Source organism: Syngnathus typhle, linkage group LG15, assembly GCF_033458585.1.
Source record: "Syngnathus typhle isolate RoL2023-S1 ecotype Sweden linkage group LG15, RoL_Styp_1.0, whole genome shotgun sequence".
Lineage (NCBI taxonomy): Eukaryota > Metazoa > Chordata > Actinopteri > Syngnathiformes > Syngnathidae > Syngnathus > Syngnathus typhle.
The window spans coordinates 6743798-6755178 of record NC_083752.1 but is presented as its reverse complement, the minus strand read 5'-3'; the positions used below and the strand labels follow the sequence as shown (position 1 = coordinate 6755178).

Genomic DNA, 11381 nt, shown 5'->3' with positions numbered 1-11381 from the left:
GCCATTGCTGCCGTTTCAGTGCAGAAAACACAGTGAATATATTGTATATTAGAATGTACAAAAAACACACACTAGATGATATAGTTTATTTTCTATGTCTAATAGAATACGTATGTATGTTACATGATTTTAAAATTAAAGTAATTTTGTAACAGATAATGAAGTGTCTTATTAGTGGAGGTGAGGCTTTGTTGTGTTGGTGTTGCACAGTTGCTTGTATGTATTTTTCTCCCCCTGTCTTTCCCATTGAAATAAGCTTTAAAAATATTGTTTAAACGATAATAACAAATTAAGTTTACAGCCTAAAATATCTTGATATTAATTATGTCATATTGAATTATTTATAAATCAACCTGCTCATTGTGAAATATTTGGAAATAAATATTTTCAAACATACAGCATGTATTGTGGTTGTGAACAAAAAACAAATGAGACTTTTTTGCTGGTCAAGACACGCTTTTGATTTTGTTATCTTATCATTTTTAGGTTAAGATCACATTGTTGTTTTGCATTCTACTGTGTTTGTGAGACTGGGTTGAAGTGCTATCTTTGTGACAGAGTTACAGTTTATCTTGAATGCCTTATTGGATGACTGTCGACCAACATTTTCATGATTAACGTCTAAGGAAAATATGGATGAGTACTCACCCTTAGAAAATTGTCTCTCTTTAAAGTGCTACGCAACAGAAACTTCAGTCACTTTGTACACTTTGCTAATCACTACCTCCACCTCCTCTCCACCAAGGTGACAAATGTCCAAGACACATACCAAATTTGTGTCCTCCAGCTCCCCGGCAGTTGCCATGATATTCTCTGGGAGGTCAAATATTAGGTGTCATTGCGACGCTAAATAACTTGGTAGTGGTGCCACAGGGAGATTTTTACCTGGAATGTGGCGTGATGTCCAACTGTGACCTGAGCCCTCCAGAGGGCAGAGGAAACCAGAAGAGAGGCAAGAGAGCACGGTGTTGTCGTGACGACCCAAAGGAAGACCTACGGCTCTTTGCTCTCTGGAGCTCACAATGGGTAAAAATGCTGCATCGACAGCTATTTGTTTGTTAATGCCTGTAAAAACACATGTTTGAAAATAAAATGTACTAATTAAACACAGACAGAAAATCTTGAGTGGCTGCATATTAAATAGCGTGGTAGTGCCCAACCATCCACACACAACATCCGACAATTCTTAATAGTCTTACCTAGTATGGTAACCTGGTAGTATCCCGGGAAAACCGGACTTGGAAGTGTGTCGGCTGACTGCTCCGGTGTCCAGCGCATGGGATGAAGGTTGCTCCACCGCAGGAGAGCGTTCTTGTCATCTAAGGTGAACCTTCGAGAAATGCTGTCCTGATGAAGAGTGGCGTGACACAAATGCACAGTCACATCTTGCCGTTGCCTTGACCAGCCGCTGCTCTCCCACGATAGCAGATTGCGGCCTGGTGGAAACAAACCCACATTTGAGCAGATCAAATTCTGATGAAGTAGGTTCACAGTTCACAATTCAACCTTCATTTTGGGGTTGCAGATTCTGTTCCCGTGATTCCGAGTCTCCCTCGTCCTCCGGCTGCTCTCTTTCGACTTCTGGATTTCTGGCTCCTCTGTCAAAGCAGACATGTCACGCGAGTGTAGGTCAAGTGGATACCAACATTATTAGCAGGATCGTTCTTACCGTTTCGCCGGCACACTGCTCACTGAACTCTGCTCTGTATCTCTGGAGAAAAATAATAAATTCCTTAAAGTAATACATTACTACATACTATTATTCACATATACAGGCACATCTCAGTAAACTGGCACATTGTGGAAAATGTATTTCATATCGTACTTCAATTCAAAAAAATGAAACATTATATAATATATGCATTTGCGACAAAGAGTGTAATATTTTATTTCGATGAATTCAAGCATTATACTTTACATCAAACAAAAAGCTAAGCTTGGGAAGCAAGGTTCCATTCCTCATACAAATATCACACCTTGTATTTATCATTCTTTTCCTTTTTACTGATGTTTGTTTAGGCGAGGCCGATGCGTCTGACCCAGTCACATTACTCACATCCGACATGGCTCGGTCACCAGTGGACACACTTGGCACCTGCTTGAAACAAGTTTGTCTCGAGTTAATGTCAAAATGACATTGCAAAAGAAGAATTTTAAGTGGATCATACCCCTTTGGCTCCAAGGCCTTGTGTCTCAGTCATGTTTGACTTTTCCACATATCTGACAGCCACGATCTGACCTTGAATGGCAAGTTTCTTATGTTCTCTATACTGCAGGGTTTCCAACTCCTTCTTCAAGTCAGAAGCAGCAACAAGAGGAACTTGCTCTGTCGAGTGAACATTTAATTAAGAAAATATGTCACAATGGACAACCACCAAATGAATTATGTATGAAGATACTGGCTTGAGGCTATTGCAAATGTTGTCTGATCCAAATCTTAACTTTTTCTCTCACAATTGGGAATTATCTTTTTACTAATAATATGTCAACTTCACAGCAGTTTTTGGAACGTACGGTAACTCCGGTAAATGTCAGGGGATTGTGATAAAAATAAAACCGCAATTTCACCTGAGGTCGCTGCCGTTGGCTGGGTGAAAGTGGGCGGGGCATGAGGGTAGCAATAATGGCCACCGACAGCCGTCTTCGGGAGGACCTCGTTGTCCTTCAGAGTCTTGTTTCGCTGCATGAGGCTCTGCACTATGGGGTTATTCTTGTACGGTTGACCCTTGTGGTAGCCTGTAACGGTAAAGTTCAAGCGGCACTCAACAACTCATCTTCCTTGGCGCTACAGACAAATGACATTTAAGATTCGAGCTGTGCTAACCTGTAATAAACATCTCTGTTTCGCAGCTACTGGTGAGGTAAGGCAAGCAGCCTTCCACATGACACACTCGCATCTGAGTGCACACCAGATAAGTCACTTAGGGAGAGAGAAGTAACAGAAATGAAGATTTGCTTTACCAGTCAGCAAAGATATCATATGAGGGATCTTACTTGGCCATATACTGTCAAAGATTTCTGGCTGGGAGGAGTTGAACAATTGCAGGACAAAAGGATGCTCCGTTGTTCTATCCATTGCGTGGACCCAGCGGAATGACCAGTACTTCCCAGGGCCTGCAATAATCGGGAGATGGGTCAGTCAAACAACAAGTCTTGGTCCATGTGACCAAGCATTTTTGGTAGGTTTGAGAGGTCTCACCTGTGTTGCCTTTACGTTTTACTCTTTCAACGCGACCGACAAATGTTACCAAACCGATGACGTCACAAACAGAGTCCTTGGCAAACGTTTCAACCTCGGCTCTGGAAAAATAGAATAAAGCATGGTTCAAACCTCAAATGCAAAGACTGACCAATGTGAGGTTAAATCACCTGGTGGCAAAGCGATAGGACACATCAGGTAAAGACCACTGAGGCCGAACATTTTTCGGTGGCACCACAGTGATAATAGAAGTTGGGGTGTGAGCGTTCAGGCAGATTTCTGAGGGATAAAAGTTGGAACTGAGATCACACATCCCAGCAACTGTAGTAGGACTTTTCTATCATTGTCCTTATCCAACAATACCAATTGAGGTGAAGATCTTGATTCCGTAATGGTCCATTTGTGGGCGGGAGCGATTGGAATAACTTTCTTTAAGAGTGTAATTCTGGATGTACAGGACAGTTCCAACATTGAATGAGTTGTAAAACTGTGGACAGAGCTCGTTCCAAAGCACCAGAGACGTGATGCCAGTCTGATCAGCAACTTCAAAATATGCCTGCAAGAAAATCAGATGGGAATCAAGTGGATTAGACGACATCTTTAGTGTAGGGGTTGTCAAATATTTTGCAGCAATTTTAAAGATGAAAAGACACCAAAGGAATTATAGACCCCTGGGGCTCCAGGGACGTCAGTTTGTGAACCACTGCATCTATGGGTTTAAGCTTACCTGGTAGGGGAAATCGATCTTGCATCCGGGTTTGCCATAATACCTCAATCTGGATTTTTGTATTATCTTCACCAGGAGAGGGGGGGGTTCCCGTGTGCTGTTGAATACTGACTCCAGGTTATTAATAAGAGTGATCCTTTTGACTGTTGGGTGAGAGGACATCGGACAACATTAATAACTCCAGCATGAAGGTGCAAGAGTGAATGCAGCATCTCACCATCCAGCACTGGAGCATGCGAAATCGGCGCTGAGATCCACATGTCCCCTTCTGGTTGCTCATTGTCCCACAGAGACAAGTAGTGTTTGCAGCCCAGCTGGAGGGGTACGTTGCTTGGTAGCAAGGTGTTCCTCTCCATGCCGCTTTTGACCAGCACGGGCAGTGTACTCACATCCCGAAGTTGCGACAGCAGCGCTGATTTACCCGAGACGCACCTTAACTGCTCGATGCCGATATAGCGGTGGCCCAATACCCGCTCGTTGTAAACAAACGAGCACTGCGTGATGATGATGTCTGAGCCTGTCCTCAGGGTGTTGGTGTGAATCAAGTGATTTAAACTTGGGTGAAGGCAGCATTTGGCTCGACACACTCCGTCGGTGACAGTTACGTCGTAGCTGTAGCTCTCACAAGGCTGCCTTCCGTTTTGGTCAGAGAAGTAGCGCTGAAGTGCGATGACGGCGACATTAGCAGCATCCTCTTCCTCCACTCTTAGTTTTAGGGTTTTGATCGTCGACAACTGCTCAATTGTCCTCCGAAGGAAAGACGGACGAGGAATACACGTCGAGGTCGATGAGGTATCCTCCATCGCGGAGGGCTAAAGTAGAAAGATGTACAATGTTTTAGCTCGTGTTAGCTAACTGTAACTCACAGGTGTCAAACTCAAGGCCCAGGGGCCAGATACGGCCCGCCACAACATTTTACGTGGCCCGCGAAGACAAATTTGTCATCTAATTCGTGTCATTACTACAATTGCAAATTGTCTTCACTTTTAAAAATATATACACTACCGTTCAAAAGTTTGGGGTCACCCAAACAATTTTGTGACCCCAAACTTTTGAACGGTAGTGTATATATTTATTTAGGTAATTATTTATAGATTATATATATAATCTTCTGTGTAAAAAATCTTATAATATATATGTATACTTATATTCATAGATTATTTATAATCTTATACAAATATAAGATATAATTTATAATATTCAATTCATAATATTTTATTATAATAATATTTACACTACCGTTCAAAAGTTTGGGGTCACCCAAACAATTTGGTGACCCCAAACTTTTGAAGGGTAGTGTATTTTTTAAGTATTTGACCAGTTTTTACTAGTCTGATTTGAAAACGAGTTATTTGTCAGTTTGTTTTGTAGCTTATACTGTATATAATATGAGGTGCTCATACATTTATTTGGGTTGACAGTCATAATGGCCCTCCGAAAGAAACTATGACTACAATGCGGCCCGCGGAAAAAAATAGTTCGAGTTACAATGTAACTTATATTGCTGTCTTTCAGTCGGTGAGATCACGCCGCCGTTATAAACCGCATATTTATGTTTAACCACCATATAAACTTTATATCTTATGCTTACCGTCTGGGTCGTGCTAGCCAGGAGGGAGACGCGAACAAATATTCCTTTGTGGCAGAAGGGAGGAACACGTATTTATTCCAAGACTGTCTGCCAACAACTGTTGCTAGAGACAAGTCATCATAAATGCTAAGAGAGTATGAAGACGCCTGGTTACTGAGGTATGCTACATTTTCAAGTTTCCCGCTTGCTTAGCAGTTGAGTCAGCTGATTATTATATAGTCGTATATATATATTATATAGTCGTCATTATAATTACGTACAGTCTACGGTCTAAAGTGGTCTATCCTGTTAGAAATTCCACCATTAAAACATGGCATTGTATTCTTATTGGAACGTTACCGATGTACCAGGCGAGTCGTGGACTCGTAACAGGAACCAAATCTAGCACAACATCCAGGTCAGGGACGCTGGGAGCTAACTAAAATTCTTCCTAAAATGATAATAATGAAAATATTAAAGGCTTATTGTTTTTGCAGTGTGCCTCCAACTCTTTATGATTAACTAACTCTTAAAAAAAAAAAAAACGTATCCTCCATTACTTGGTTAAAATTGCACGCATTTGCTGTCGTGTGCTTTCTGAAATACCCCAAGACGCCACAAGGTGGCGCCAAAGTAGTGCTTTTGTGCCATATTGGTATATATATATATATAGAGAGAGAGAGAGAGAGAGAGAGAGAGAGAGAGAGAGAGAGAGAGAGATTCTTCAAGTAAATTTTTTGATTGTGCATTAATACTATATTATTGTTAATCAATTTTTACTAATGTGCCTACTACAACATATTTTAACTTATTGTAATAACTCAGTGGCCTAGCAAAAGAGCTCGTTCGGGCCCGCTGTCTCTTTAAGGAAACGGAGCCTAGGCGCTTTACATAAGGATGAATATTCAAGCCATGTTGATTCATCTCTAACACATGTGGAATAGACACCAAGCTGCTTGACTAATGGCACAGGATGCATGCTCCCGGCCGGGAATGTGCTCACCTTAAACATAACTAATGTCAAGGAAACGGATTCAGTAATGTATCTGAGTAAATGAGAAGACTCAGTCATGTATGTTGAGGATCATAGGTTGACCCAAGTAAGGGGAATCTCTTATCAGATGATCCATCCAGGCATTGTTACCCTGCTTATCTTGTTCAGGGAGCCCATCACAGCTGACACTATGAACTACACACTAGTTCAGCAACTTAGTGACCTAGTGGTAGAGTGTCCGCCCTGAGACTGGAAGGTTGTGGGTTCAAACCCCGGCCGGGTCATACCAAAGACAAAAAAAACCACACACCCAGATGTGTGTGTGACGATCATTGGGACTTTAACTAATGGTGACATACAATACTTATTTTGCATTTTAGACTAATTCTTTACATTCTTCAGAAAAGTTTTAGACTGACTCCACATGCAATAAATAGAGCAGGTGATTGACAGGTGAGCAAAAATAGCGCTCAGTTCAATGTCAGTCTGGTGGAATCAGTAAATAGATAAGCAAGCATCACATTGCCACAATCTCCTCTCAGCAGCACCAACATTTTGTGTTGTTTGACTCCTTCAATTTAGAAAAGTGGCTGCCACTAAACTGCAGCCTGTTTCTTCAGTTCATTGTTGGGGAACAACTCGATGAAAGTTAACTCCACTCTTTCTCAAGAGCACGCAGGGAGGTATCTTTTCACCTCCAACTTCCTCTCTATTGGTATGTTGCTTTTCCGAGAAGTTGGCTCATCACTTACGTGACTTGCAGCCTCGGTGCAGTCTGTTCCCATTAAAAAGTTTGTAACATTTTTGTACAAAAAACATTTGCAGGGCTTAACATGTTTATTAGACCACCAGGCCCAATTTGTCTGAAAGACAGCAAGCACAATCTGGTCAGTTTGATCAAAGACTGGCCATTAAAAAAAAAAAAGTGAGTCCAACACCAGGCTGATGAAACAGTGAAGAATAGAGGAAAGGCTAAAAAAAAGTGGCCCATCTTTTCAGGCAGTATATGTGACACTCAAGTATCTTAAAAAACTTGCAGATTCTCAATTATCAACGCCACAAATGCCTCCTGAATGCAACGATAAGCGCAACGGAACATCACAAAACGAAAAGCGCGCTCACAATGTCTATCTGAGAAAGCATTTCACAAGCGTGACATGTTGACACTTTATTTCCACACATTTCCTGCAAGTGAGCCGCTCACTTTATCTTCCTCGTTTTGACTTCCCCTTTGTAGTCTAAATGCTGAGAGCAAATGACACTGTCAGCTCTTAGTAGTCAAAGGTGGGAGCAGCGAGAGCCATCGGCCATCAGAAGCAACGGCCACACACTGCAGGTAACTAATTCAGCTCATTGTTGAAGGCAACATTTTTTAATTTCTCCTAAGGAGTCAGGATTGATTCGGGGAGATCCGGCCCCCCACTTAGTGTATTTGACAAGCTGAGTTGGACACTCTGATTCTGTGAGTGTCAGTTTGTCAAATACCCGAAGTGAGGCGTCACTGGCCTACAAGACAACGCCGACCTCAACGGAGACACCAAGGCAACGAGCCTGGAGGAAAATCGTTTTCTCTCAACATTTGAAATTTGTATCTTATTGATGACGTGTTAAAGAAATAGTTGGAAACAAGTTGGTGTCTTTTTTAACAAATTATCATATACAATGTTCGGCAGCATTTTTGGATGTCAAAATATGTGAATCAAATATATGAATTATTTTGCAAGGCCTGGAACTTTACTGACACACATAAGTCCACCTTTCATTGCTGCTATGTAGTTCACTAAGCGCATATTGGTCTAATTAATTTTATATTGCCAACTGAATGATTTTTTTTTTCCCAAGGAGACGGGCCTGGAGGAAAATCGTTTTTTCTCAACATTTGAGATTTGTATCTTATTGATGAAGTGTTAAGGAAATAGTTGGAAACAAGTTGGTGTCTTTTTTAACAAATTATCATATACAATGTTCGGCAGCATTTTTGGATGTCAAAATATGTGAATCAAATATATGAATTATTTTGCAAGGCCTGGAACTTTACTGACACACATAAGTCCACCTTTCATTGCTGCTATGTAGTTCACTAAGCGCATATTGGTCTAATTAATTTTATATTGCCAACTGAATGATTTCTTTCCCACGTACAGAGGGGGGTAAAAACAGGCAGTAATTTCAAAATGTTCTGACAAAAATGTTGTAAACATGGAATAACATCAGTTGAAGCCTCAAATAATAATTCTTCCCTGCTATATTTTTAATTTCTTTTTAACAGCGAGCAGGAAGATGAATACTTTTTTTTTTTCATACGCTCCCCAAGCGCAGAGCTCCCACACAATTGAGGGTCACGGGATTCTGTTCTATTTCACTGGATTCTGTTCTATTTCACTAATAAAAACTTCACGGTATCACGATAAGGCATATGAAAGCTATTTGAAAAAACATTTCAATGTATGATTTGTTTTCTTTCTGGCCAGCTTGGAACACAGTCTTCACATATTGCAATATCAAAGAAACATTGTATGAGGACAATGAACCTTTCCAGGCTGAGGAAAAGAGATAGAGGACGAGAACGAATACAAAGAGACATGTCATTGATTCTCATGCATTGTGCATCGGGGTGTTGATGTCTGAAGACAGGATGCGCCATTCAAAATGTGCTATCTCTCTTATGCGCTCTGACCAATGCCGACCTCTTGCTGTACAAGACTAAAATAAACTTGCTTAGTCTTTGAGAATTGGAGATTTTAAAAACAATGCAACCATCCCTCCCTTTTCTGTACCGGTATCCAGTTCAGGGACGCTGGGAGCTAACTAAAACTCTTCCTAAAAGGATAATAATGAAAATATTAAAGGCTTATTGTTTTTGAAGTGTGCCTCCAACTCTTTGTAATTAACTAACACTTGTCGACAAAATCACCAGAAAGATCACCATGACAATTGTGAATAATAAATAAATAATTATTATATATATTATGTATATTATTATTATAATAATAAATAATTGTGATTAAAAAAAAAACGTATCCTCCATTACTTGGTTAAAATTGCACGCATTTGCTGTCGTGCGCTTTCTGAAATACCCCAAAACGCCACAAGGTGGCGCCAAAGTAGTGCTTTTGTGCCATATTGCTGAAGTGAGGAGAAACGCTTCTAGAAATCTAATGCTTTGACGCCGCGTCTATGGTTAATTAGGCCTACTCCATTTGGTCCCGCTTACTGCTCAAATTTCAAAAGCTCTTTTTTTTTTTTTAATGAAAATTGGAATTGGACAAGGACCAGTTGACATCATTATAAACTCGTTGCTAAAGGGGGTATAAACATGAATAACCAGCCTGAATTGTCCTTCTCATCAAAGTTTTTTTTTTTTTGATTATCCCATGTCTGTTACAGATTTGCTGTGTTTAATTTTCCAACCCCATATTATTCGGAAAGCATCAATGGGCGACAATTGTAAATATTGAACCTGTTCAATAATTACAAATCCATTAGTCCAACTCCAAATACGGCCATGCCACAAACTGACTCCATGATTGTGATACAAAAAGTAACAATAGAAAATGAGAGAGGGGACGGAAGTTAGCGCTGCTGTGGACACAAATAGAGAAGCAACTGTTGAGTAGTGTTTGTATAAGATGTCTCGAATCACAATTGAATCATAAATATTATCACTTTAACTATTTATAAAGGTTCTTACTCATGTTTGACAATGAGCGGGAAAAAAAAATTCAGCATGTGACTTTCACTTTGGGTCAGGTTGTTTTATCCTTCCTGTCACATCTCTGTGCGCTTTAAGGAATATTGGACTAATCACTGTGGCAATCAAAAGATCCAGAATTGATCCATGAAAGCAGTTACTGGAAAATGTCAATAGTATTTCACTTCGTAATGAATCTACTGTCACAGGTGTCAAGACAGAAGAGGATTTATTCATGCCTCCTGGCTGCTCATTCAGACTCCACACTGATGCGTCCAGAAGCTACAAACAACCGAGGCAGATCTCAGAACTAAAACACAGGACGCCTGTCAGAATGTTTTCAAAGCATACAAAGATTGAGCCCAAAAAATTGTCATAATCACAGCTGGTGAATATTTACTGTCACTCAGCTGACATTAAAATGTGATTTTGGAAATGACCTTAAAAAAACAGGAAACAACTTGTCAAGTGTCTTTGGGGCTGCAGAGGTTGTTGTAGGTCACTGTACCTTTTTTGCGGGCTTGGTAAAAAAAAAGATTATTGGCCTAGAAACTTCAACATGTGTTTGGGTTGATTAATTGTCAAGATCGTGCTAAATCTCACATCTTGGATATCTTACATCCTTGACTTGAAGTGTCCCTCAAGGCTTAGTCCTGGGCCTTTTCAATCCCCCCCCCCCCCCCCCTTCACTCTGTGGTAATAGCATAGCATAGCATAGGTTGATTTTTTTAATCCAATCCACTATTGCCTCTTCTTAATTAGTTATGGTTACAACTCAAATTGCTTGAGAATATGAAACAAACCTAGAAATGGATCACACTGTAACACACTTGTGGTTTTTGCACAGAACTCGGTTAGATGAATTTTCCAGGTCAACAAGATACTTGATTACCGTTTTTTTCCATGTATAATGCGCAAAATTTAACTAATTTATTGCCCTAAAATCTGGGGTCCGCATTATACATGGGTACAAAAAATATATATATACATATATATAAACAATTTTTTTAAGAAAATCATGGTACAACACTTTTTGAAGAAAATCCTGTCACGGATGGTTCTTTACAACGTCACTTTCCTCTCTTTTCATTTTAACCTAACTGATCGCGGTGGTGCATTTCTGGGCAGTCAGAGAAATCAACGCCAACAAAAGTCAAGTTTATTTAGAAAGAAAATACATCCAGCCTAGTTAAGAAATCA

The 11381-nt window shown here is 40.2% G+C and overlaps 1 protein-coding gene and 1 long non-coding RNA gene across 4 annotated transcripts; one reads left to right on the top strand and one right to left on the bottom strand.

Moving 5' to 3' along the window:
* Window positions 1-72: 72 nt before the first annotated feature.
* On the bottom strand, window positions 73-5909 carry radx (RPA1 related single stranded DNA binding protein). Of its 3 annotated transcripts, XM_061299180.1 has the most exons (17): window positions 5778-5888; window positions 5518-5561; window positions 4144-4738; window positions 3927-4069; window positions 3563-3755; window positions 3370-3478; window positions 3200-3300; window positions 2995-3114; window positions 2825-2920; window positions 2569-2736; window positions 2169-2326; window positions 1977-2098; window positions 1670-1711; window positions 1507-1598; window positions 1200-1436; window positions 886-1065; window positions 73-813 (listed from the first exon to the last, which is right to left on the bottom strand). In XM_061299180.1, the coding sequence occupies exons 3-17, from the start codon at window positions 4727-4729 to the stop codon at window positions 677-679; spliced, it is 2484 nt and encodes an 827-aa protein (XP_061155164.1). In that variant the 5' UTR covers window positions 4730-4738; window positions 5518-5561; window positions 5778-5888; the 3' UTR covers window positions 73-676. The 3 variants fall into 3 exon arrangements, with proteins under 3 accessions (XP_061155164.1, XP_061155163.1, XP_061155165.1); XM_061299179.1 differs by having other exon boundaries at window positions 5518-5909; XM_061299181.1 differs by having other exon boundaries at window positions 1977-2095; window positions 5518-5909.
* Window positions 5910-7595: 1686 nt separating this feature from the next.
* Window positions 7596-10641, top strand: LOC133167995 (uncharacterized). The gene is made up of 2 exons (XR_009718134.1): window positions 7596-7826; window positions 10391-10641. It is a non-coding gene; the product is annotated as an uncharacterized LOC133167995 (long non-coding RNA).
* The last annotated feature ends 740 nt before the right edge of the window (window positions 10642-11381 follow it).

Coding starts and splice junctions, on each gene's coding strand:
- radx (XM_061299179.1), bottom strand. CDS start 4,729: ATGGAGGATACCTCATCGACCTCGACGTGTATTCCTCGTCCGTCTTTC. Junction 3,115..3,199: donor AAAACGTAAAGGCAACACAG/GTGAGACCTCTC, acceptor CGATTATTGCAG/GCCCTGGGAAGTACTGGTCA. Junction 2,921..2,994: donor CTTTGACAGTATATGGCCAA/GTAAGATCCCTC, acceptor TCTCTCCCTAAG/TGACTTATCTGGTGTGCACT.